General features: G+C 71.4%; 4 protein-coding genes across 6 annotated transcripts; 2 read left to right on the top strand and 2 right to left on the bottom strand.

The window, feature by feature from the left end:
- The first annotated feature begins 111 nt into the window (after positions 1-111).
- On the top strand, positions 112-5,248 carry CORO1B (coronin 1B). Its single transcript, XM_075048358.1, has 11 exons — positions 112-191; positions 1,300-1,502; positions 1,589-1,711; positions 1,810-1,939; positions 2,054-2,235; positions 2,447-2,566; positions 2,638-2,742; positions 2,816-2,961; positions 3,061-3,118; positions 3,860-4,159; positions 4,589-5,248. The coding sequence occupies exons 2-11, from the start codon at positions 1,302-1,304 to the stop codon at positions 4,712-4,714; spliced, it is 1,491 nt and encodes a 496-aa protein (XP_074904459.1). The 5' UTR covers positions 112-191; positions 1,300-1,301; the 3' UTR covers positions 4,715-5,248.
- Positions 5,249-5,824: 576 nt separating this feature from the next.
- Positions 5,825-7,305, top strand: PTPRCAP (protein tyrosine phosphatase receptor type C associated protein). The gene is made up of 2 exons (XM_075047143.1): positions 5,825-5,870; positions 6,667-7,305. Exons 1-2 carry the CDS (start codon positions 5,868-5,870, stop codon positions 7,201-7,203), a joined length of 540 nt encoding a protein of 179 aa, XP_074903244.1. The 5' UTR covers positions 5,825-5,867; the 3' UTR covers positions 7,204-7,305.
- A 286-nt stretch (positions 7,306-7,591) lies between these two features.
- RPS6KB2 (ribosomal protein S6 kinase B2) lies at positions 7,592-12,158 on the bottom strand. 2 transcript variants are annotated; one of them, XM_075048357.1, is made up of 15 exons: positions 12,036-12,158; positions 10,662-10,696; positions 10,434-10,554; positions 10,276-10,344; positions 10,067-10,214; positions 9,916-9,973; positions 9,730-9,830; positions 9,549-9,639; positions 9,356-9,446; positions 9,114-9,221; positions 8,948-9,010; positions 8,781-8,858; positions 8,563-8,670; positions 8,362-8,474; positions 7,592-8,096 (listed from the first exon to the last, which is right to left on the bottom strand). In XM_075048357.1, exons 1-15 carry the CDS (start codon positions 12,105-12,107, stop codon positions 7,928-7,930), a joined length of 1,425 nt encoding a protein of 474 aa, XP_074904458.1. In that variant the 5' UTR covers positions 12,108-12,158; the 3' UTR covers positions 7,592-7,927. The 2 variants fall into 2 exon arrangements, with proteins under 2 accessions (XP_074904458.1, XP_074904457.1); XM_075048356.1 differs by having other exon boundaries at positions 9,916-10,214.
- Positions 12,159-14,447: 2,289 nt separating this feature from the next.
- CARNS1 (carnosine synthase 1) lies at positions 14,448-22,904 on the bottom strand. 2 transcript variants are annotated; one of them, XM_075047141.1, is made up of 10 exons: positions 22,822-22,904; positions 21,032-21,050; positions 19,846-20,077; positions 19,226-19,315; positions 18,354-18,841; positions 17,788-17,971; positions 17,168-17,253; positions 16,503-16,734; positions 16,148-16,419; positions 14,448-15,926 (listed from the first exon to the last, which is right to left on the bottom strand). In XM_075047141.1, exons 2-10 carry the CDS (start codon positions 21,032-21,034, stop codon positions 14,700-14,702), a joined length of 2,814 nt encoding a protein of 937 aa, XP_074903242.1. In that variant the 5' UTR covers positions 21,035-21,050; positions 22,822-22,904; the 3' UTR covers positions 14,448-14,699. The 2 variants fall into 2 exon arrangements, with proteins under 2 accessions (XP_074903242.1, XP_074903243.1); XM_075047142.1 differs by lacking the exon at positions 21,032-21,050 and having other exon boundaries at positions 22,822-22,866.
- Positions 22,905-24,824: the final 1,920 nt, after the last annotated feature.

Below are 24,824 nucleotides of genomic sequence, written 5' to 3'. Positions count from 1 at the left end.
CCCCCGGTACCGGGGACCCCCCCACCCCACCCCACGGGGGGGCCGCAGGGCGCATGCGCGGGGCGGGGCGGGGCGGGGCGGTGCCGGTCACTTCCTGCCCCGCCCCCTCCCGCCTCCGCCACCGGCCCCGCGCGCCGCCGCCCGCTCCCACCGGCCCCGGCCCCGGCCCCGGCCCCGGCCCCGGCCCGCCGGTGAGTGCGGGGACGGGCCCCCCCCTCCTCTTCCTCCTCTTCTTCCTCCTCCTCCTCCTCCTCCACCGCAGCCGCCCCCGCCCCGCTGCGGGCTCCGGCGGCTCCCGGGGCCGCGGGGATGGGGCAGCTCCGGTTCCCGGCCTGGCGGGGACCCACCCGCAGCGACCGGCCACGGCTCTGTCTCCCGAGGTCGTTCCCCCCCTCCCCGACATCCTCCTTCCCGGGGCTCGGCCCTGTCCCATCCCTGTCCCCTTACCCAGCAGGGCCAGCCCTGTCCCCAACCCTGTCCCCCTACCCAGTGGGACCACCCCCCTTCCCAGCCCTGTCCCCATCCTTGTCCCCTTACCCAGCGGGGCCATCCCTGTCCCCATCCCTGTCCCCATCCCTGTCCCCTTCCCCAGCAAGGCCATCTCTGTCCCCATCTCTGTCCCCATCCCAGTCTCCATCCCTGTCCCCCTACCCAGTGGGACCACCCCCCTTCCCAGCCCTGTCCCCATCCTTGGCCCCTTACCCAGCGGGGCCACCCCTGTCCCCACCCCTGTCCCCATCCCTGTCCCCTTGCCCAGCAGGGCCACCACTGTCCTCACCCCTGTCCCCCTACCCAGTGGGACCCCCCCCGTCCCCATCGCTGCCCTCGTCCCCTGACCTGACAGTCCCCGTCCCTCTACCCAGGGGAAGACCCTTGTCCCCATCCCCATCTCGGGAGGGGGCCACCCCCGTCCCGGGAAGGACGCTCCCTGTCCCCTTCCAAGCCCCCGTCCCCAGGGGTGCTCCCCGAGCCCCCCCTCTCGCCGTGGGGCAGGGCAGGGAGGGGTTTGTTTGCCCGGCGGGCACAGGGCAGCCCCGGCTTCCCGCTCCCGGGAGAGGCCGAGCCGCCCTTTACCCGGGGCGGGGGACAGGGACGAGCCCCCCCCAGCGTGCCATCACCCATAGCAGGGGACACCCCCACTCCCTCACCCCAGGGCTGGGCGCCCCGCGCCACCTCCCTTGTCCCTGCCTGGGGACCAGGCTCTAACCCCACATTTTGGGGGTCCCCACCCCACAAACCCCCCCGCCCCCCAGGTGTGCTCGGCCCTCGGCGCTGACCCCGGCGCGGGGTACGCCCCAGCCATGTCGTTTCGGAAGGTGGTGCGGCAGAGCAAGTTTCGGCACGTTTTCGGGCAGCCGGTGAAGACGGAGCAGTGCTACGATGACATCCGCGTCTCCCGTGTCACTTGGGACAGCACCTTCTGCGCCGTCAACCCCTCCTTCGTCGCCATCATCGTGGAGGCCAGCGGCGGCGGCGCCTTCCTCGTCCTGCCCCTGCACAAGGTGCCGGCGGCAATACCGGGGTGCCGGCGCGGGGAAGGGGTCCGCGCTGGCGGGTGACCCCCTTCCCCTTGTCCCTTTGTCCCCAGACCGGGCGCATCGACAAATCGTACCCGACGGTGTGCGGGCACACGGGCCCCGTCCTCGACATCGACTGGTGTCCCCACAACGACCACGTCATCGCCAGCGGTTCGGAAGACTGCACCGTCATGGTGAGGGGAGGGGGCCGGGGAAGGCAGGGGTGGGGATGGGGTACGGTGAGGGCTCTCCCCCCCCCCCAATTTGCCCACTGCCCCCTCTGCCCCGGCAGGTCTGGCAGATCCCCGAGAACGGGCTCAGCCAGCCGCTGACGGAGCCGGTGGTGGTGCTGGAGGGGCACTCGAAGCGCGTGGGCATCATCACCTGGCACCCCACCGCCCGCAACGTCCTGCTCAGCGCAGGTACGGGGAGAGGTGGGGGGCGGGGGGGGGGGGGGCCACGGTGGGGTATTTGGGTTCGGTGGCGGGGAACGTGGCCGAGGTGTGACATCCCCCCGGCCCCTGCTCTCGCCCCAGGTTGCGACAACGTGGTGCTGATCTGGAACGTGGGCACGGCGGAGGAGCTGTACCGCCTGGAGGGGCTGCACCCCGACCTCATCTACAGCGTCAGCTGGAGCCGCGACGGCTCCCGCTTCTGCACCGCCTGCAAGGACAAGAGCGTCCGCGTCATCGACCCCCGTCGCGGCACCGTGGTGGCCGTGAGTCCCCCCGGGCGAACTGTCACCCTGCCCGTGTCCCCAGGGTGCCATCCTGCCCTGGTCCTCGGGAGGAGATCTCCCAGCCCTACCCTTGTCCCCTGGTGCTCCTCGCTGTCCCTGTGTCCCTTGGGTGCCCCTGTCCCCTGCTCCTCCTTGGGGTGCCGGGACGGTGCTGCTGACCCCCCCCCCCGCTCCGTGTCCCCCCCACCAGGAGAAGGAGCGGGCGCACGAGGGGGCCCGGCCGATGCGGGCCATCTTCTTGGCCGACGGCAAGATCTTCACCACTGGCTTCAGCCGCATGAGCGAGCGGCAACTGGCGCTGTGGGACACGGTGAGGGGCACCCCGGGGGTCCCACGGGACCGTGTCGGGGTGCCCCACGGGGCTGACGCGCTGCCCCACAGGAGAATCTGGAGGAGCCCATGGGGCTGCAGGAGCTGGACTCCAGCAACGGGGCTCTGCTCCCTTTCTACGACCCCGACACCAACGTGGTCTACGTCTGTGGCAAGGTACGGTCCCCCGACCTTGCCCACGGGTGTCCCCCCACCCAAGCCGTGGACCCCGCTAACACCGTGTCCCTAGGGTGACTCGAGCATCCGGTACTTTGAGATCACGGAGGAGCCGCCCTACATCCATTTTCTCAACACCTTCACCAGCAAGGAGCCCCAGCGGGGCATGGGCTGGATGCCCAAGCGCGGGCTGGACGTCAGCAAGTGTGAGATTGCCAGGTGGGCGAGGGGACACGGGAGGGCGGGGGGGACAAGGGGGGGTGGTCCCCATTTCCCCCTGCCCTGCCATGACCCCCTCTGACACCCCCCCCCCGGTAGATTCTACAAGCTGCACGAGCGCAAGTGTGAGCCCATCATCATGACGGTGCCAAGGAAGGTCAGTGGGGACTGGGACCCCCCCCCCGCCGCGGGGCACGGCAGCAGGGTGGGGGTCCCTAATCAGGCTGGTGGGGGTCCCCATGGGGCTGCGTGGGGTATCTGGGGCAGGACGTGGTGCCTGGCTGGGGGGTCCCCAATCAGGCTGGGGGGGGGGGGGGTCCCTGGGCAGAACACAGTCCCTGGGTAGGGGTCCCTGTGGGGGCTGCATGGCGTCTGTAGGCAGAACGCAGTGCCTGGGTGGGGGTCCCGGTGGGGGCTGCGGGGGGTCCCTGGGTAGCACACGGTGCCTGGGTGGGGGGGGGTCCCTGGGCAGGACATAGTGCCTGGGTGGGGGTCCCCAGTCAGGCTGCCTGGGGGGGGGTCCCTGGGCAGAACACAGTCCCTGGGTAGGGGTCCCTGTGGGGGCTGCATGGCGTCTGTAGGCAGAACGCAGTGCCTGGGTGGGGGTCCCGGTGGGGGCTGCGGGGGGTCCCTGGGTAGCACACGGTGCCTGGGTGGGGGGGGGTCCCTGGGCAGGACATAGTGCCTGGGTGGGGGTCCCCAGTCAGGCTGCCTGGGGGGGGGTCCCTGGGCAGAACACAGTCCCTGGGTGGGGGTCCCTGGGTAGAACACGGTGCCTGGGTGTGAGGGGGTCCCCATGGGCGCTGGGTGGGTTCCCCGGGCAGGACACGGTGCCTGGGTGGGGGTCCCTGGTAGGGTCTCATTGGCCCCTCTGACATTGTTGGGGGGGGGGGCGCAGTCGGACCTGTTCCAGGACGACCTGTACCCCGACACGGCGGGCCCCGAGGCGGCGATGGAGGCGGAGGAGTGGGTGGCGGGGCGGACGGCGGGGCCGGTGCTGGTGTCCCTGCGCCAGGCCTACGTCCCCAGCAAGCAGCGGGACCTCAAGGTGAACCGACGCACCCTCCTCCACGAGAACCGCCCCGCCCCTGCCGCCGCCGCCGGCCCCGCCACGCCGCCCGCCACGCCCCCGGCCGCGCCCGCCCCCGCCCGCCTCAGCGCTCCCCCGGCCCTGGGCAGTGTCCCCTCTGCACCCACGGTAGGTATGGGGTGGGGCTTATCTGGGTGGGGCTGGGGAGTGGGTGAGGTCTGCAGGGTGGGGACAGGCTGGGGCAATGGGTGGGGGGGTCTTTGGAGTGGGTGTGGCAGCGGCTGGGTGGGGCCAGGCTGGGGAGGTGGGCGGAGCCGTTGGCAGTGGGTGCGGCCGTGTTTGGGTGGCGGGTGGGGCAGCGGGCGGGCTGTGCGATAGGGGCAGGGCCGAGCTGGAATGGGGGGGGGTCATGGGTGTGGTCAGGGTGGGGCGGTGGGTGGGGCCAGGGCAGCGGGCGGGGTTGCCTGCATGGGTGGGGCCAGGCTGGGAGTGAAGGGCTAGGCCGGGAGGGGTGGGGGCGGTGGCGGTGGTGGCGGGTGGGGCTGTGACGGGCGTGGCCGCGGCAGGCGTGGCTGACGGGTGGGGCGGGGTGCGCAGGGGGGCGGGCGGCTGGAGGAGGTGCTGCAGGAGGTGGCGGCCCTGCGGGTGCTGGTGGCGGAGCAGGGGCAGCGCATCGCCCGCCTGGAGGAGCAGCTCAGCCGCCTCGAGAACGGCCACGTCTAGGGACCCGCCGCCCCCCCCCCGCCTCAGGGACCACCGCGCCCGGGGACGACGGCCCCCCCTTTCCCCCCTCCACCCCTCCCACACCCCCCCCCTCAACCTGCCAGGGACCATGCCTGCACCCCAGGGTCCCCCAAACCCTCCCGCCCCCCCTGGGGTCCCCCACCCACCCGCCGCTGCCGGGCCCTTCTCCCGTTGGAGGGCTGGCCGTCCCTCTGGCAGCTCCCCCCCCCCCGTCACCCCCATTGCCTTACTGGGTGCTGCCCCCCCAAATCATGGAACATTCCCTGCGTGCCCCCCCCCCCCATGTCCTTGGGCTGGGGGCTGCTCCTGGGATCAAACACTACCCCCTGCACCCCCCGTCCCCGGGTGGGCTGGGGTCTTCCCCCCCCCTTCCTGTCGGGCAGGGCACGATCTGCCCCCCAGCTGTGGAATATTGTCCTCCTTATATTTTGGGGGCTTCTTCCCCCTCCCCTCCTTGTCCCCCCCCCCCCTCTTCCTTACAGTGCAGGGTCAAAAACTATATTTTCACTCCAAATAAAGGACTTTATAAGAAAAAAGTGCAGGGTGAGGCTGGGGCGGAGGCACCCTGGGGGGGGGGGGGGCGGCTGGGGGGGGTTTGCTATGGGGCTGGGGGGGCTCATTATGGGGCCAGGGAGCTCTGAAGGCTGTGGGGGGGGGGGACAGGAAGGCGCAGCACCGGCGGGTGTGAGTTCGCCCACCTCGGGCAGGAAACGGGGGGGACGCAGTTGGGGGGCAGCTCCCCCCCCCCCCCAGCAATGCTGCACCCACTGTGCCGTGGGGCAGAGGACCCCCATACGCCGGTGTCCCCAGAGAGCTGGGTGCAGCAATTGGGGGGGGGGGGTCAATAGTCCCAGGATGGTGTGGGGGCACCGGTAACCCCAGGGCCATGGTGGGGAGGTGGGGGGGACAGCTGGGGGGGGGGGCAGAGTGGGTCCCCACAGCTGGCAGCCACCCTGGGTTTCCAGGGCCGCAGGTGCATTTCGGGTAGGCGGGGGGGGGCTGTGCAGCACCTCGCCTCCCCCCGCATCGATACATCCGCTGCGTGGGGGCAGGAAGTGCCGGGGGGGGGGGGGGGCCCCCCCAGCACGGCTCATGCCCGCGGCGTCAAGACCCGCTCCGGCAACGCCTGCTGATGGTGAGCACCCCGAAACTGGACGGGATGGGAGAGGGGGTGTCTGGGACCTGGGGGACAGGGTGGGGGGGCATCGCCTAGAATGGGAGTTTGCTGGGGGGGGGGGGGCAGGCCTTTTTCCAGCCTCAGTTTCCCCTGCTAAAACTGGGGTGGGGTGGGAGGTGGCTGTGCTTTATCCAAATTTGGCTCCCCCCAAAGCCCCCAGTGGTGGGGGGGGGGGGGGGGTGGGCAGCAGCGGTGGGTCCCTGTGGCAGGTCCCCCTCCCACAGCAGGGCTGGGGTTTGGGGGGGGGGGCGCAGCAAGGCCTGGTTGTGCCGGAACTGGGGGGGGCAGGTTTTGAGTGGGGGGGTCAGGGTGCTATGGTGGGGTTGAGGGGGGGGTCAGGGTAGCATGGTGGGGTTGGGGGGGGGGTCAGGGTGCTATGGTGGGGTTGGGGGGGGCAGGTTGGGGGCTTGGGGTCCAGGGTGGAGGCTGTGGGTGCAGGGCTGGGGGGGAGCAGAGCCTTGGGGGGGGGGGTGCTATGGGGCTGTGCAGCCATGGAGGGGGGGGGGACCTAGCCCCGGCTCCTCTCCCCCAGCACCCACCGGTGCTGTGGCACCCACCGACCGCAGCTTCCCGTCACGGGGCCGACCCTGTGCCGGCTGGCCACCTGCCCGGCACGCACCGCCGGCGAGGTTGGGGGGGGGGGGGGGTAAGGGGTGGGGGCACAGCCGCCCTTCGCCCCGGCCGTACCCCGCTTCCCGTGCCGGAGCGGCCGTCGCAGGCCGGTGGCGGTGACCCCGCCGCCCTTCGCCCGTAGGCTGGAGCGCGGCGGAGCTTGCTGGCACCGGTGTTGTTGGCGGGGTCGGCGGCGGCGGGCGAACCGGCGGCGGTGAGCCGGAGCGACCGGGCGGTGGGGGCCCTGTTAGGCCTCCTGCTCTGTTTGGCGGTGGGGTTGGCGGTGGCCTGGCACCACCTCTGCCGGCTCTCGGCCGGCCGGTACCATCCCGGCCCCATGGGCCGGCGGGCGCTGGCGCTGCTGCGGGGACGCTGGCGCCGGTGGCGGGGCGCCGGGGAGAGACCCTGCCGGGAGGACGGGGAGCTGGCGACCGCGGCCCCCCGGGATGAGGAAGAAGAGCTGATGCCGTGGAGCCAGGACCAGCGGCCGGAGAAGGACGAGGACGAGGAGGAGGAGGAGGAGGAGGAGGAGGAGGAGGAGGAAGAGGAGGCCGGGGGGAGCCCCCCGGGCGAGGGGCAGGCGGCGGGGGGCAGCGCGGGGGCCCTGCTCAGCGACCTCCACGCTTTCTCGGGGACGGCGGCCTGGGGGGACGCGCGACCCCACGTCACAGCCCTGTGACACCCCCCCCCCCCCCAAATTTCCCGCCCCGCCCTGCCCCGCCCTGCCTGCACGTGCTGCCCGCTCTCAGCAGAGGCTCCCCATTGGCCGCACGGGCCCGGGCACCGACCAATAAAAGAGCGGCTCTGGCCATCTGCGGCTGATGGGGTTTTGGGGTGTGGGGAGGGGGGCGGGGCTTGGGGAAAAGTGGGTGGGGCCAAGGGAAAGGGTGTGGCAGGGGGGAGGCAAAAGTCTTGATGGAAGGGGTGGGGGCTGATGAAGGGGGCGGGGCATAATACAAAGGGCGGGGTGTAGTGCAAGGGGGTGGAGCCTGCACCCCACCCTGGCAGGGCAGCATATATATCCCCCCCCCCCCCCCCGCCAAGGACACAGGACCACCACGGCCTCATCAAGTCCTTTAATTGGCACACATCCAGCAGCCGGGCCCGCCCCCGGGGGGGAGGGGCGGCCACACCCTTAGGGACCACACCCTGGGTGGGGCCTGCTCCCTTCCCCCCACCCCCCCAGCCCTGCCTGGTAGCAGCATAAGCAGGCAGGGGGCTGTGCCAGGGGGTGGGGGGTGAGGGGGGGGGGGGGTCCATGCCCATGGAGCACAAGCAGCAATGTGGGGCTCCAACCCCCCCCAAACCCACGGGGGGGGCACCAGGCCCCTCCGCCATCGGCACCCGGCGTCCTCCCCCGGGTCACTCCCCCACCCCCCCCACCCCGCCCCGCTCCCCCACCCCTACCTGGGCACCCGCCCCCGGCCCCCCTTCTGCTTCTTGGCACCCACAGAGGTCTTGATGGGCAGGGGGGCCGTGCCCTCGGGTGGGGGGGGCAGGCTGGCCCCCAGCTCCATCGGCTCCCCCGCCGCCCCCGGCTTGAACGCCTCGAAGGGGGAGAACTTCACAGGGCTGCGGGGGGGGGACACACACGCACGGAGGGGGTGAGGGGGGCACCTCTGCCCGCAGGGGGGGGGGGCGCCCACAGAGCCCCTTCCCCAACCCCAGTAGTCCCCCCCCAGCACTATCCCCTCATGCCCAACACCCCCACCCCACGGTGCCCACCCCGATGCCCCCATCCCAAAGCCCCCCCCCCTCCATCCGCTGTGCCTCGCAGCACCCACCCCGCTTCCCCCAGCCCCCCCCCAAGCCCCCCCCGCCCGGGTGGGGTAGGTACCTGACGGGGGTGCGGGGGCTGCTGTTGAGGCGCCGGGGGGAGCGCACCTTGGGCTGGAAGGAGAACCCCTCCTTGATGCTCTCCAGCACCGAGGGGGCCACGTAGGTGAAGCCCTGTGGGCAATGGGGGTGTCAGGAGGGGCTGGCGGGGGGGGGAACAGAGGGTGGGGGTGCCCCCTGTGTGTGTCCCCCCCCCCAATACCAGGAAGGCCTGGTTGGCACTCTCGCTGATGGCGGCATCATCCGGGCTGTCGACGGGCGTCTGGCGGGTGAAGCGGGTGTCGAACTGGCTGACGTCTTCCTCCGACTGCTGCGGGGTTGTTGGGGGGGGGCAAGTGGTGGGTGCTCCCATGGGTGCCCCCAACGCACACCCTGCCCACCCTACCTGTCCTGTTCCCCCCCCCCCCCCGCAAGTCATACCAGGCAGGGTTTGAAGGGGGGGTCCAGCCTGCGGGCCAGCAGGTCCTCCCAGTTGATGTGGCGGAAGAAAGGCTGCTTCTGCGGGCAGCGGGACGAGTGGGGGGGCATCAGGCAGGAGTTTGGGGGGCGGGGGGGTGTCCGCCTGGCACCCACCCTCCCGCCTGTACCTGCACATCGGCCGCGTCGCCCGGCCCCCCCCCAACCCTCTGGTTGGGGTTTCTCTTGAGGAACTGGAAGAGAAAGGAGGATGGAGTGGGGCAATAAGGGGGGGTGTTTTGGTAGGACCTACATAAACACGGCAGGGGCTGGGGGGGCGGGGGGGTGGGGGGGTACCTTTTTAAGCAGGTCCCGAGCGTCGGGCGTCAGGTACGGCGGCAGCACCAGCTTCCCCTTGAGAATCTTGTCGATGGTCTTCTTGCGGTTCTCGGCGGTGAAGGGGGGCTGCGAGAGGCACCGGGTGGCGAGGAAGAGCCGGGCGGGCAAGGAAGGCTCAGCATCACCCCGCTGGGGACCCCCACCCCCCGCCCCCCAACCCCCCCCCCCCCCAGGATGGAAAGAGCAGGAGTGGGACTTGCCGATCCTGTGAGCATGTCGTACATCAGGGCGCCCAGGCTCCACCAGTCCACCGCCCGGTTGTGCCCGCTGCGCACCAGTATCTCGGGGGCCCTGGGGTGGGGGGGGGGGGGGTATCCTGAGCTGGGTGGGGGGAGAGGGGGGCCGGGACAGGCCCCCCCCCCCGCACCCTCCCCGTTGTCGCACTCGCCTCACATGTACTCGATGGTGCCGCAGAAGGTGTGGGTGACGGCCCCGTCGTGAATCGACTCCTTGCACAGCCCGAAGTCCGTCAGTTTGATGTGACCTGCGGGAGATGAGGGGCGGGGGGGGGTGGTCAGTCCCACCCCCAGGACCCCCCCCCACCCCGTGCCCTCCACAACCCCCCCGAGCCCACCTTGGCTGTTGAGCATGATGTTCTCCGGCTTGAGGTCGCGGTAGATGATGCCGTGGGAATGCAGGTGACCCAGCGCCAGCGTGATCTCGCTTAGGTAGAAACTGGGGGGGGCGGGGGGGGGGGGCTGTGAGCAGTCTCGGGGTCCTGGCACCCCCCCAATCCCCGGCACCCCCTCCCCATCCCTACCAGGCAGTGTCCTCCAGGAAGATGCCCTCCCGCTCCAGCTGCATGAAGAGCTCTCCGCCTGCAAAATAACCAGCCCAAGCGGGACCCCCTGAGCCATTCCCGGCCCCCCCAGACCCCCCCTTTTCCCCAGCAAACCCCCCCCCCCCCTTACCGCTGAGGCACTCCAGGATGAGGTAGAGCTTGCCGCCCGTCTGGAAGGCGTAGATGAGGTCGACGATGAAGGGATGCTTGACGGCCTCCAGGATGTTCCTCTCGGCCCGCGTGTGCGCCGTGTCCTTGGCGTTGCAGGCGATCTTGGCCTGGGGGGAGGCGGTGAGCGGGGGTTCGCCGGGGGGGCCGGGGGGGCCGGGGAGGCGCTACCTTCTTCAGGACCTTCATGGCGAAAATCTTCCCCGTGTTGGTGCCCTGTACTTTGCGGACCTGGAACACCTGGAAGGAGAGAGGGAAGGGACGGTTGGGGACGCCGTCGGGAAGCACTGGATTTTTCCCCCCCCCCCGCGGCGTGCCGTGCCCCCCACCTTGCCGTAGCCGCCCTTGCCCAGGACGCGGAGCAGCTCGAAGCAGTGGGGGCCGATGTGCTCGGGGCCGTTGTTGACGCTGCTCTCCGAGATCTCGATCTCCTCGTAGTGCCCCACCGGCCTGTCGGGAGACGGCGGGGGGAGAGGGGACGGACCCCCTGCCTGCGCCCTGCCTGACCCCTGCCTGCCTGCTCCCCCCCCCACCGCCCCCACCTGCCCCCCACTTACTCCAGGCCGTTCCCCCGGGGCTCCAGCTCCATCTCCTGTGGGAGGGAACCCACGGTCAGTGGCGGGCAGGGGGCCGTGGTGGGCAAGGTGCTGGCAGCAGGCAGGGGACCCACTGCAGGCAGGGGACCCATGGGTGCAGGCAGGGGACCCACGGCAGGATAGCAGGCAGGGGACCCAGGGCAGGCAGGGTGCCCACTGCAGGCAGGGTGCCCACTGCAGGCAGGGGACCCATGACAGGCAGGGTGCCCACTGCAGGCAGGGGACCCACCGCAGGCAGGGTGCCCGTGGCAGGCAGGGTGCCCACCGCAGGCAGGGGACCCACCGCAGGCAGGGTGCCCACTGCAGGCAGGGGACCCACTGCAGGCAGGGGACCCACTGCAGGCAGGGTGCCCACTGCAGGCAGGGTGCCCACTGCAGGCAGGATGCTCACCGCAGGCAGGGTGCCCACCGCAGGCAGGGGACCCACCGCAGGCAGGGGACCCATGACAGGCAGGGTGCCCACTGCAGGCAGGGGACCCACCGCAGGCAGGGGACCCACCGCAGGCAGGGTGCCCACTGCAGGCAGGGGACCCAGGGCAGGCAGGGTGCCCACCACAGGCAGGGGACCCACCGCAGGCAGGGTGCCCACCGCAGGCAGGGTGCCCACCACAGGCAGGGTGCCCACCGCAGGCAGGGTGCCCACCGCAGGCAGGGGACCCACTGCAGGCAGGGTGCCCACTGCAGGCAGGGGACCCACCGCAGGCGGGGGACCCATGGGTGCAGGCAGGGCACCCGTGGCAGGATGATGGGCAGGGTGCCCGCAGCAGGCAGAGCAGGGCGAGGTGCTGTGCGCCAGCCCAGCCGGATGTTTTTGGGCTGAGGCCGGGCCCTGCCCAGCGGGAACCTCCCTCCGCCCGGCAGCGCCGGGGAGCCGGGCCGGGACCCCCGGTCGTCCCCTGTCCCCCCCCGTGCCCCGTCCCCGCGGCCAGCCTGCCTGCGCCCCGGCCCCGCCACCGGCAGCACCCCGAGGTCCCTGTCGCTGTCCCCGTCCCCCCTCCCTCAGCTACCCAACCTCCCGCCCGCCCGCCCGTCCGTCCGTCCGTCCCGCCGTCCCCAGCACCGAGCGGGCCCCGCTGCCTCCCCGCGCTGTCCCCGGTTCCCCCGTCCCCACCGGGTCCCGGTACCGCTCACCCCCCGCCCGCCTACCATCCGCTCCCCCGTTCGCAGCCGGTCCCGGTGTCCCCGTCCCCGTCCCGGTCGCCCCGTCCCCATCCCCGGTCCATGTTCCTCCACCCCCAGTGCCGGTGTCCCCCGTTCCCAGCCGGTTCCCGTCCCCGATCCCCGCCGGTGCCGGTGCCGGTGCCGGTCCCCCGCCCCGCCCCGGTGGCAGCTCACGGCGCCCAGCTCGGGCTCGTCCCCGTCGCTGCCCTCCTCGGTCTCCAGGTCGATATCGAACACCCCCGCCATGACGGCGCCGTACCGGGACCCCGGCGGGACCCGCCCCGCTGGCCCCGCCCCTCTCCGCTGGCCACGCCCCGATAGCCCCGCCCCTCCCGCCGCGTCACCCAGGGGGGATCCCGGCATCCCCGCCGCGGGGCACGCTGGGAGATGTAGTCCCGGGGGGGGAGCGGGGGAAACGGCGGCGGGGGGGGGGGTCCCGGGGCGGCGGGGAAGGAGCGGGGGGCGCGCAGGGACAACGACAGAGCCAGGCCGGCCGGTCACAGCCTTTACTGGGGGGACACACACCCCCGGCCCCGCCCCTGTTGCGTCACTGTGACCTCATCGGCGCCGCCGTGACGACAGCGGAGGGGGGGGAGGAGAGCCCCTGGAAGAGATGGAGAACCCCCCTCCTTCCCCCCCCGACCCTGCTCGGGGCCCAGGCGGGCTCGTAGGGCGGTAGTGGCAGTGCGGGGCGGGCACGGCTGCGTGGTGCTGTGGGGCCGCTGGTGTTATTGTAGGGTCGCGGGGGCTGCGGGGGCTGTGCGTTATCGTAGGGTCTCAGGCGCTATGGGGGCTGTGTGTTATTGTAGGGTCTCAGGTGCTGTAGGGGCTGTGTGTTGTTGTGGGGTCACTGGTGTTATTGTAGGGTCTCAGGCACTAGAGGGGCTCTGTGTTATTGTAGGGTCTTGGGCACTATAGGGGCTGTGTCTTATTGGAGGTTCTCAGGCACTAGAGGGGCTGTGTGTTATTGTAGGGTCTCAGACACTATAGGGTCTCTGTGTTATCGTAGGGTCTCAGGCACTATAGGGGCTCTGTGTTATTGTAGGGTCTCGGGCACTATAGGGGCTGTGTCTTATTGGAGGTTGTCAGGCACTAGAGGGTCTGCGTGTTATTGTAGGTTGTCAGGCACTATAGGGGCTGTGTGTTGTTGTAAGGTCTCGGGCACTATAGGGGCTGTGTCTTATTGTAGGTTCTCAGGCACTATAGGGGCTGTGTGTTATTGTAGGGTCTCGGGCACTATAGGGGCTGTGTGTTATTGTAGGGTCTCAGGCACTATTGGGTCTGTGTGTTATTGTAGGGTCTCAGGCACTATAGGGGCTGTGTGTTATTGTAGGGTCTCAGGCACTATAGGGGCTGTGTGTTATTGTAGGGTCTCAGGCACTATAAGGACTGTGCGTTATTGTAGAGTCTCAGGCACTAGAGGGGCTGTCTCTCACTACAGCGCTCGGTGCTGTCCCAGGGTTCGGGACATTTGGGATGGCAGCGCTGCCCTCTGCTCTTGGGGACACAGGGGGTGGGTGTCACAGGGTGTCCCGGTTCTGCTGCAGGGTCCCGGGGACAGCAGAGGTCCCGTGTCATTGTGGGGTCCCCGGGGTGTTTAGGGCGGGGTGCTAACCCGGGGATGTCCCCGCACCGCGGTGGGACACCCGGCTGCCCTGCCCTTGGGTGGGACCACTTGTACCGAGTCTTGGGCATTATATAGGGTCCCTGGGGCTGGTTTGTTATTGTAGGGTCTCCCCAGTGACAGCCCTTTATCACAGGGGATCCCCATACAGGTCTCTTCCCGCAGGGTCTTCCCAGCTGCTCTGCTACCAGCGGGAATCCCCGGGTGCTCCTTTGTTATTGTAGGGTCTCCCTGTGCAGGTCTGTTATTGTAAGGTTTTCCCACACAGGTCTGTTATTGCGGGGTCTCCCCACCTACATCTGTTACTGTGGGGTCTCCCTCACGCCGCTTTGTTATTGTAGGGTCTCCCTGCCACAGCTCTGTTCTTGCAGGGTCTCCCCATGCTGCTTTGTTATTGTAGGGTCTCCCCACATAGGTCTATTACTGCAGGGTGTCCCCACGCAGGTCTATTATTGTAGGGTCTGCCTGTGCCGGTGGGTGCCAGCACACCCCAGGCTGCGCCCACCGCTTTGGTGGGGGGGCCTGGGTGCTTCTGGGGGGCTGCCCTCACCCCCCCGTTAGCAAAGGTTCGTTAACGGGGCACCCTGTCTGTCCCCTGCCCTGGAGTTGGCACGGGGAGGGCTGGGGGTCAGTGTGTCCCCTGCGTGTCCCCTGGCATCAGAGGGGCACTGGACCCCCCCCCCCAGCTGTGGGGACAGGGGACGCTGGGGCAGGGCTTTGGGGTGCCAGGAGATGGGGTGCCAGGGCAGGGGGCACGGGGAGCGCAGGGATGGGGGTACAGGGGGTAGGGAGGGACAGGGGAGGAGGGGGGGGATGTTGGGGAGCAGGGAATGGTGTGCCAGGGCAGGGAGATGGGGTGTCAGGGTAATGGAGGGATGCCAGGGGATGGGGTACCAGGGAGGTGGGGGGATGCCAGGACAGGGGGGGCATGCCAGGGGATGGGGTGCCAGGGGAGTGGGGCGATGCCAGGGGATGGGGTGGCAAGATGGGGGGGGAATGATAGGGGATGGGGTGTCAGGGCAGGGGATTGGGACCAGGGGGTGCCAGGGGACGGGGTGCCAGGGGACGGGGTGGCGGGGCTGTGGGACAGGGGGACGGGACGCCAGGGCGATGCCAGGGACCGGGGCGGCGGGGCCGCGGGAGGGGGTGCCAGGACAGCGGGTCGATACCCGTGCCCCCCCCGCGCCCCCGCCGGCCCCGCTGCTTGCCCGGGGCTATTTGAAGTGGGATAGAAAATGCTCGACGGGGTAGCGGGGCGAGTCGATGCCCAGCGCCTGGCAGAGCCCCAGCAGGCGCAGGCAGGCTTCTGCCCGCGTCGCCCCGCCGCAGGCGACGCTCAGGCAGGGCTCCTCGTACTCGCCGGCCCCCGCCGTCTCCTCGAAGAGACGATTGAGACGGACCAAGCCGCGACTTTGCAGCTCCCGCAGAGCCGCCAGCCCCCCGCCGCCCCCCAGGGCCGCCCCGTGCTCCGAGCCCAGGCACATCACGCCGGCCAGGTGGGCTCGGGGCACGGGGCGAGCGGGCAACACCGGCGGCAGCCCCAGCGCCACCAGGACGGCCGCCAGCAGCAGGTCGGGGCCGTAGACCTCCCGGATCCAGTCGCGCAGGTAGAAGCCCCCCATGCGGGGGTTGATCTCCAAGAGCCGCGGACCACCCGGCCCCAACTTCAGCTCGACGTTGAAGACGCCGTCCCGCAAGCCGCAGGCCAGGCAGCACTGCAGGGCTGCCCGCACCAGTTGCGCCTGCCGGTCGGCGGGCAGGCAGGAGGGCAGGCAGGCGGCCGTCTCCAGAAAGGCGGGCAGGCGCGTCGGGCCGTTGTCGGACACCCACGCGCCCAGCAGCCGCCCCTCGAAGACCACCAGGTCGACGTCGTGCTCGGTGCCCGGCACGTACTCCATCAGCAGCATGGCGTTGCCCCAGCCCAGCCCGATGCCCGGGTGATCGGCGTCGTCCCGGAGGTCGCGCCAGAGGCGGGCGGCGTGCGCGTGGCACTGCCCGGCGCTTTCCACCAGCCGCACGCCCACGGCGCCCGCCCCGAACTCCAGTTTGGCCACGGCGGGGAAGGGCACGGCGCCGGCCGCCCGTTCCACGTCCCCGTGGCTCTGCAGCCGGCGGCAGGGCACGGCGAAGGCGGCGGGCGGCGGGCGGCCCCGGCGGCACCGCTGCAGGTGCTGGTGAGTCCGGCTCTTCTGCTTGGCCACGCGGACGGCGGCGGGCGGGCTGCCGCGCAGCCCCAGGCGCTGGCACACCAGTGCCGCCAGTACCACGCAGTCATCCCAGTAGGAGAGGCAGGCGTGGGGCCGCAGCCCCCGGGCGCGCACCAACTCCATCACCCGCTCCGCGTGCTCCTCGTCCCGCCGGTGCTCCCGGCTGTCGTAGGGTAGGAAGGTCTGCACCAGCCCCGCCGCAAAGTGCTCCGGGTCCGACTCCACCAGGTGGATCTGCGTCCCCAGAGAGGCGGCACCCGTGTCAGAGGAGGGGGGCACGCGCCGCTGGCACCGCAGCCGTGCCACCCCCCGCACACACTGACTGGGACAGCGGAGAGACCGCCCGAGGCGTGGGCACAGCTACGGTGTGGCTGCCGTGTGCGGGTTGGCGCCCGGCGTTCACTCTGGAACCTACTGATGGCAGCGCCCACCAGCCAGCACCCCAGCCTCCTCACCCTCAGGCCGTAGTCGCGGGCCGCCTCCCAGACGAAGCTCTTGCTGACGCCGCCGGCCCCGATGAGCAGGATGTCCTTGCCCTCGACCAGGTGACACTGCGCCCGGTGCAGCAGGGTCTCGGCCAGCAGCCGGGGCAGGTCGCCGGGGGGCTCCCCCACGGCGCGCCCCATGGCCTCGGCCAGCAGGCAGGTCTCCAGGCACCGCTGGCTGTTAGCGGACAGGGCCACCAGCTCCAGGGTGTCATCCACGCACGCCAGCAAGAAGTCCACGCCTGGGGACGGGGGCACCGCGCTCAGCCCCCGCAGCAGCGTGGCCCCCCGGGAGAACCGGCTCTGCCCCCCACCCCGCGCTCACCCAGGAGGTCTGTGCGGGCGCGGGCACCGCCGCGCTGCTGGGGGCTCAGCTCGGCTTCGGCGGCCAGGAGGGCGGCCACGGCGGTCTCGGCGGCCCCCCGCAGCCGCGTGGCCAGGGCCTGCCGCTGGCCGGGGGCCACCACCCCCCACTGCTGCAGGCTGGAGTCCAGGCCCTGGGGCAGCGCCGCCCCGTGCCGCACCGGTGCCTCCGCGCGCCCCACGCCGCACGCCACCTGCGGGGACACGTCGACGCGGGCATGGGGACACCGGCTGCCCCCGGGACATGGGGACATGGGGAGACACACTGACCCAAGGCGTGGGGACGTGCGCTAACCCAGGGCGTGGGGACACGGGCTGCCACCCTATAGCGTGGGGACACGGGCTGCCACCCTGTAGACTGGGGACGCGGTGACGCAGGGCGTGGGGACACGGGCTGCCACGCCATTCCCTGGGGACACGGGCTGCCACGCCATTATTTGGGGACACGGGCTGCTACTAGGGCACGGGGACATGCACTAACCCAGGGCACGGGGACACGTGCCACCACCCCGTAGCCCGGTGGGACGCGCAGGGCTGCGCCCCACCCGCGGGTGGGGATGCTGACGGCCACACCCACCATGCCCCACCCGTCCGAAGGGGAGGAGCCTGGGCCGGGCGGGGCCGTACCTGGCAGAGCTGGGGCCGGTCCCCCCAGGACCTGCAGACGAGGGTGCAGATGCGCAGGGCCACGGGCAGCCGCGGGGCTGGGCTGCCTGGGGGGCGAGGGACAGGGCAGGCACGGCCGCTGCCCGAGGACGAGGGGTCCCTGCCCGTGTGTCCGTTCCCCCCCACCCCCCCGCCGTGGGGTTCTGGCACCCCGTGTGACACCGCAGTGGCCCCGGCCAACCCCAACCCCAGGAGACCGTGGGGTCCAGCGTGGCTACTGTCCCCCCCCCCCCAACCCCCACGGGACCGTAGGGGATCGATGGTGGTCACCCCACCACCCTGCCCTGCCCCAGGGGACCACGGGGGTCCAGGGTGGCCACTTTGCCCCCCCCCCTTTACCCCGGGGGACTGTGGGGGTCCAGGGTGCCCTTCTCCCCCACCCCAGGGAACCGTGGGGGTCCAGGGTGACCACCTTCACCCCCTGCCCCAGGAGCCCGAGAGTTTGGGTGCCCCGATGGCCACCCACCCACCCCAGGGGCCGGCCGCGTGGCCGGCACAGCCGCGGGGAGCCTGGGGGGGGGGGGGACACGACCCTTCCCTCCCATCCCAGGGTGGTGGGCACCCGAAGGCGGGGGCCTTACGTGGGGGGGGCGTGGGCAGGCGGGCGGTGGGCACCAGGGCCTCCAGCAGGACGCTGTCCTCCTCCCGCAGCAGCCCGCGGAGCCGGGCACCCACCGCCTGCGCCACCGCCGCCCCCTCCTCCTTCCCGTGGGTGCTGCGGGTGCCCGTCCCACGCCAACGCCACCCCGCCGTCCGCACCGCCACCTGCGCGCACCCCGCCGTGTCACCCCGCGCCGTGGACACCCCAACCGCTTAAGCGTGCCGACCCGCCGCCTCCGTGCCCCCCCCCGCCCCCCCTGTGCCCGACAGCCACCCCCACTGCCTGGGAGCCACCCTGTGTCACCAGTGACACCCCACTGGTGTGCGACCCACAGGTGCCCCTGAATGCCCTGCTGTCCCCCACGGGTGCCCCCCACCCTTGTGCCCCTGCACACCCCGCTGTGCCCCGTGGGTGCCCCCGCACACCCTACAGTGCCCACGACCCTGACCCCTACACCCCAGCTGTGCCCCCCGTGTCCCTGCCCACCCCCCCACACTGTACCCCGTGGGTGCCCCCCCCCATGCCCCGCCGTGCCCCCGTGCCCACCTGGCTGTAGGGCTCCATGGCGGTGCCCCCCAGGAAGGCGCCCACCTCCTCCTGCACCAGGCTCTCCTGGCCCTGGGGGTCTTCCAGCCGCACCAACCTCACCCCGGGGGCCACCGGATCCGCGGGCAGGTCGCCCCCCGGCCCCAAGATGAAGGCCAGGGTGGGGGGCACGGGCAGGCCGGCGCGGGCCGCCAGCACCCAGCGGGTGATCAGCGGGTCCTCGAGCCGGTGGGTGAGCGGGACCGAGCCCCCCGTGGGGCAGTCGAGGTCACGGGCCAGCTCGCCCACCCAGCCGCTCTCGGGGCTCCCCGTCGCAAAGGTGCCCGTCACGTAGTTGGCCCGGCGGGGGGGCACGAAGGTCTCCAGGGTGCTGTGGCCCCCCGCCTCGAAGGAGACCCCCCGGGAGAGCAGCAGGGACCAGGCGCCCGGGGACGTCTCCGAGGGCACCCGGCTGGCCCAGGTGGGCGACAGGCACAGCACCATGGCACCTGCGGGTGGGCAGGGGTGCGGGCAGCGGCTGTGCCGTGCCCCCCGGCCCCGAGACCCCCCCTCCCGGGGTGGAGGGCAAAGGGTGCACCCAGCCAGGGGATGGAGCATGGGGAGAGCGGTACTGCGGTTGCCCTGGCACCCTGGGTTGGCATTTGCTGCCGGTACTGGTGTGTACTGGGGTTAATGGGGCTGCAGATGCGGAGCACGACGGGGCTGGCGCCAGCCTCATCCCCTGCCTCAGTTTCCCTCCCGGTCCCGGTCACGCAGGGGGGTGTGGGGAACGCCTTGGCCCAGGGTTGGAGTAGCCAGCTGGGACACGGGGAGCACCCGCTGCCGGTTCACGGGTGTCTCGTACGGGGTGGGGGCAAGGGGGCTGCACCCACCTGGGCAGCGGGTGCCACCCTCCAGCAGGACGGGCAGGAAGGCGGTGGGAGAGCCCAGGATGCAGACGGTCATGTCCAGCGGGCCAAATCCTGCCAGCAAGGCAAGGGTTAACAGCCCCGGGACGGGGACCCTCGTTGCCATCCTGTCCCTGGCACCCCAGCCTGGCTGTGAGCCCCCAGCCACCCCCATGTCCCCAGCCTGGCACTGTGCCCCCAGCACCACCCTTGTCCCTGCCACCCCCCTGTCCGCAGCCTGGCACCGTGCCCCCAGCACCATCCCAGTCCCTGCCACCCCCGTGTTCCCAGTCTGGCACTGTGCCCCCAGCACCACCCTTGTCCCTGCCACCCCCGTGTTCCCAGCCTGGCACTGTGCCCCCAGCACCACCCTTGTCCCTGCCACCCCCCTGTCTGCAGCCTGGCATCATGCCCCAGCACCATCCCAGTCCCTGCCACCCCCCTGTCCCCAGCCTGGCATCGTGCCCCAGCACCATCCCAGTCCCTGCCACCCCCGCGTCCCCAGCCTGGCACCGTGCCCCACCACCATCCCAGTCCCTGCCACCCCCAGCTCCCAGCCCCCTGAGCCCCGTGCCCCCCATGCCAGCCTCCCCCATGCCCCCCACCCGTGCGGGGCTCCGCGGAGTGGTCCAGCGTGTGGGGCAGCCCCTCCTGGCGCAGGGCGCTCTGGAGCAGCTCGTAGGCGTGGGTGGCACAGTCGGGGTCCCCGCTGTCCTCGGGCACCTCGCCATCAGGGGCCTCGTCCTCCAGCCAGCCCGGGCACAGTGCCTCCGGCCCTGCCCACTCCTGCTCCTTCGGGCTGGACACGGGCTCCACGCTCGTCTGGTCCACCGAGAGCTGCGGGGAGCAGAGATGGGGCTGGCGTGGGGTTAAGGGACTGGAATGGGACTGGCATGGGGCTGGCATGGGGCTAATGGGCTGGCATGGGGCTGGCATGGGGTTAAGGGACTGGAATGGGACTGGCATGGGGCTGGCATGGGGCTAATGGGCTGGCATGGGGCTAATAGGCTGGCATAGGGTTCAAGGACTGGAATGGGACTGGCATGGGGCTGGCTTGGGGCTGGGGGCTGGCATGGGGCTGGCATGGGGCTAATAGTCTGGCATGGGGCTGGCATGGGGTTTAGGGACTGGCATGGGACTGGCATGGGGCTGGCATGGGGTTTAGGGACTGGCATGGGACTGGCATGGGGCTGGCATGGGGCTAATGGGTTGGCATGGGGCTGGCATAGTGTTAAAGGACTGGAATGTGACTGACATGGGGCTGGCATGGGGCTTATGGGTTGGCATGAGTCTGGCATGGGGTTAAGGGACTGGCATGGGACTAATGGGTTGGCATGGGGTTGACATGGGGCTGACATGGGGCTAAGGGGCTGGCATTGGACTGGCATGGGACTGGCGTGCGGCCGGCATTGGGGCAGACACTGGGTGGGCACAGCGGTAGGATGCTGGCATGGGGGACATGGGGCAGCCGTGGGGGTAAGGGGCTGCCATGGGGCAGAGGGGCACAGGGTGCCACTGCCCACACGTGGGTGGGGGTGTCAGGGGGCTGCGGGTGCCGGGCACAGAGCCACCGCCTCGGGGATGGCGGGGCAGTGCCAGCTGCCGTGGCCGCCAGCTCCCGGACAAAGCGTCCCCTTGTCCCCACGGGGTCACGCGGCGGGTGGGCACAGCTCGCCACGCCGCCCGCTTCCCTACAGCAGTGCCCGGCACCGCCGGGGCTCACCGGGGCCGTGCCCCACTGGGATGGGGCACCCACCTCTGCCCGGTTCCCCCCACCTGGGGGCCACTCACCATCCTGGTGACCAAGGGGCTGCAAGAGACGGACGGGCAGAGTCAGCGGGACTTCCCTGGGGACCTGCCACCCCCTGGCCACCCCCACCCAGTGCTGGGGACCCCCCCTGCTGCAGCACCCACCAAGGCCAGGCACCATTCCTGGGGCACCCCTCGGTGCCAGCCGGGGTGACCCCAGGTTGTCCCCTCGGTGCCAGCCCCGGTGACCCCGCCAGCTCCGGCTGAGCCCGAGCAGGGATTAGCGTAATCCCATGCCAGCTCAGCACCGTCGGGGGCAACCCCGTGCCCGGGGTGCCAAGGTGCCCTGGGGACGCGGACCCGGGTATCTGGGACCTCCCTGTTCCCCCCACCATCGGGGTGCCCCAGCTCCCAGCAGGGTGCCTGGCAGACCTGGGCACGAAGGGAAACTGAGGCACGGAGCTGAGCGGTGCCCGCTTACAGCCACCCACCCAGGGTCCCCCAGCTCAGCTCCTACAGCCCCATGGGGGGGCTGGGACGCGGTGACAGGGTTAGGGGACGCATGGCTCTGTCCCCTGCCCGCCGGTGAGCACCTTGCCAGCATGAGGACCCCCCAAGACCCCGACATGGGGCAGCCACCGGGGTCCCAGCAGGTCCGTGTCCCACCCCCCCCAGCCTGGGGACTGTCCTGTGCCCCCTCTGCCCCTGGCTGGGGGATGACCCTGCGGTCCCCAAGTGGGACAGCGGTGTCCCCCGCGCCTGCCCCGGGTACCTTGGGGTGGGAGCCGTGGCCTGAGAACACGCAGGGGACGAGGGCTCGGGGCAGCCTGGCACAGGGGACGCCGCTCGGCTCTGGCCTTTAAACCCCCGCCCCGTGCCACCCCGGGGTGCCCGGCCCCCAGCCCCGTGCCCCGGATTAGGCGGCGGGCACGGCGGGCGGCACAGAGTCCCATTGTCCCCTCCGAGGCCGGGGGGGGGGGTGTACAGGCACCTCGCGCCAGGCGCTGGCACCCTCACCGGGAGCCAGGCTTGCACCCCTGTCCCTGGCCTCGTCCCCGTCCCCAAAGACAACGAGGGACAGGAGGGAGGCCACGGGGACGTGCTGCCACGGCGGGACCTGGGGCGATGGCTCAGCGTGCCAGGGTGTCCCTGTCCCCAAGTTGCCCCCCCCCTCGCCGTCCCCGTCCCCCTCTGCGCAGCATGGCGGAGCTGCCAGGCCGCACGTCCCCCGGCTTAGGTCCAGCTGCCCACGGCGTCACTGTCACCGTCACCGGCAGGCACGGAGCCACCGGCACGGCCACCGCGCCGCAGCGCCCTGCACACCTGCCCTGCCACGCTGCTCGGTGCACGCACGTGCCCAGGTGCACAGACGCACGCACACGCGCGTGCACACACGCGCACGTACGCGTGCCGGCGTGCAGACACGCGCATGCGCGCACAGAGACGCGCCCGTGCACACGCGTGCACGTACCCGTGCGGGCATGCAGACATGCAGGTGCACACATGGACGTGCACAGCCATGCCCGTGCACGCCCGCGCATAAGCACGCCCGCACGCACGTGTGCACAAACGCGCGCAGCCGTGCCCGCGCGCGCGTCCACACGCGCGCAGACACGCACACATGCCCGCACGCACGCGTGTACACCCACAGCCCTGCCCGCACCCACGCACAGAGACACGCACACGCACACGCGTGTGCACACACACACACACACACCCCTCCCGCCACCTGGGTCCCGCTGCTCCTGCACCCACCCCCCCCCCCCCCGGAAAAAAGCACCCACACCCACGCACACCCCCTCCCGGGACCCCACCCTCGCGCCAGCACCCACCGGCGGTGGCGGTGGCGGTCGGTGCGTCCGGTGCTGTCGCGCCCCGAGCAGCGGCTGTGCCCGCTCCGGTCCCGGCGGGGCGGTCCCGGGGAGGGGCGGGGCGGCACCGGGAGAGGCCCGGGGGGGGCCGAGGGAAAAGGGGGGGGGGGGGGCGCGGGGTGCGGAGCCCCGGCGGGGGCGGAGGGGGGGGGGGAATGGGAGAAGGGGGCACCGGGGGGGACCGGGGGGAGTCACTGCGGGGGACAGGGACAGGGAACGGGGACGGGGACGGGGGATGGGGGACGGGGACGGGGACAGCCCGGCGGGGTCACCCGGGGCCGGCTGTAAAACTGACACCGCGGAGCACAAATGTCAGCGCTGGAGCCGGGCGGCTGCACCACCCCCCCCCCGGGGGAGCTATTCCCGACCCCATGGCACGGCACTGCACGGCATGGCATGGCACAGTATGGCACACCATGGTATGGCACAGCACTGCACAGCATGGCACAGTATGACATGGCATGGCATAGCATGGCACAGCATGGCACAACATGGTATGGCATGGCATGGCACGGCACAGCACAGCACAGCATGGTATGGCACAGCACAGCACAACATGGCATGGTAGAGCATGGCATGGCACAGCACAGTATGGCACGGCACGGCATGGCACAGTATGGCACACCATGGTATGGCACAGCACTGCACAGCATGGCACAGTATGACATGGCATGGCATAGCATGGCACAGCATGGCACAACATGGTATGGTATGGCATGGCACAGCACAGCACGGCACAGCATGGTATGGCACAGCACAGCACGACATGGCATGGTAGAGCATGGCATGGCACAGCACAGTATGGCACAGTATGGCATGGCACAGCACAGTATGGCACAGGATGGTATGGCACAGCACAGTATGATGTGGCACAGTATGGCACGGCACAGCATGGCATGGCAAAGAGGGAATGGTACCACATGGCATGGCATGGCACGCAGGGAACAGCACGGCACGGCATGGCCTACAGGACGCATGGGAAATGGTGTGGCACAGCATGGCATGGCTCAGCACAGCCCACGGCACGCGCAGCATGGCACGGCACAGCGCGGTGCAGCATGCACGGTGTGCCACGGCACGGCGTGGCACAGCGCGGCGCGGCACAGGGCAGCACATGTGGCATGGCGTGATACGACGTGGCGCGGCGTGGCGCGGCGTGGCACGGCGTGGCACGGCACAGCCCAGCACGGGTAGCGGCGGTGCCGGTGCCACCCATGGTGTGTCCCTGTTTACCTGGGCCCCACCTGGTTAAATCACCGCTGCAGGCAGGGGAGCAGGCAGGGTGCCCGCACCCCTGCCCTGCCTCCCAGGCCTGGCACTGCCACCCTCCCCGAGCCCCGAGGAGGCGGAGGGGGGCACAAACGGGTCCCGGCCCCCCCGGCCCCCCCTCCCCGTGTCCCCAGAGCCCCCCCGGGGCCGTACCCGGGGTGCCCGCGGGAGCCCAGGCTTCGGGGTGCCCCCGGGGACACCCCGGGGTGGCAACAGCCTCCCAGCAACAGCCCGGTGTGGCTCACGACGCTGGTCCCAGCGTCCCGCAGCGGGGACATACCGGGCCCCGGTGGCCCCCCCGGGCCCCCCCGGACTCTGCCAAGCACCGTGGCCTCCCGTGCGTCCCCCCCCCGTGTCCGTGTCCCCTCCGTGTCCCCCTGTCACAGCCCAGTCCCGGAGACCCCACCTATCCCGGTCCCTCCCGGGATGCTCCCCCCTCCCCCGCCAATGTCCCCGGGCTGTCCCGGTGCCCCGAGAAGCGGGATGCGGGTACCCGGGGTCCCCCCCCCGTCCCCCCCTGCCCGGGGTGTCCCCGTGCCCCGGGGGTCCCCACGTCTCTGTGCCGTCGACGGGGGTGCCCGAAGTGCCCCCACGCCGGGGATGGGGTGTCCCCGTGCCCCCCCACGGCGGGGTTGGGGTCCCCAGCCGGACCGTGTCCCCTCCGTGTGTCGCCCCCCCCCCCCCGCCCTCCGCTG

This window comes from Buteo buteo, chromosome 16 (genome assembly GCF_964188355.1).
Source record: "Buteo buteo chromosome 16, bButBut1.hap1.1, whole genome shotgun sequence".
NCBI classification, from domain to species: Eukaryota; Metazoa; Chordata; class Aves; order Accipitriformes; family Accipitridae; genus Buteo; species Buteo buteo.
Note: the sequence above shows the minus strand (reverse complement) of the source record. Positions and strands in the feature narration are given on the sequence as shown.

Coding starts and splice junctions, on each gene's coding strand:
- CORO1B (XM_075048358.1), top strand. CDS start 1,302: ATGTCGTTTCGGAAGGTGGTGCGGCAGAGCAAGTTTCGGCACGTTTTC. Junction 1,503..1,588: donor TCGTCCTGCCCCTGCACAAG/GTGCCGGCGGCA, acceptor CTTTGTCCCCAG/ACCGGGCGCATCGACAAATC. Junction 1,940..2,053: donor CAACGTCCTGCTCAGCGCAG/GTACGGGGAGAG, acceptor CTCTCGCCCCAG/GTTGCGACAACGTGGTGCTG.
- RPS6KB2 (XM_075048356.1), bottom strand. CDS start 12,107: ATGGCGGGGGTGTTCGATATCGACCTGGAGACCGAGGAGGGCAGCGAC. Junction 10,697..12,035: donor ACGAGCCCGAGCTGGGCGCC/GTGAGCTGCCAC, acceptor TCCCTCCCACAG/GAGATGGAGCTGGAGCCCCG. Junction 9,447..9,548: donor TGCGGCACCATCGAGTACAT/GTGAGGCGAGTG, acceptor CCCCCACCCCAG/GGCCCCCGAGATACTGGTGC.
- CARNS1 (XM_075047141.1), bottom strand. Junction 17,972..18,353: donor CCATGGAGCCCTACAGCCAG/GTGGGCACGGGG, acceptor GGGTGCGCGCAG/GTGGCGGTGCGGACGGCGGG. Junction 16,420..16,502: donor CGCCCGCACAGACCTCCTGG/GTGAGCGCGGGG, acceptor CCCCGTCCCCAG/GCGTGGACTTCTTGCTGGCG.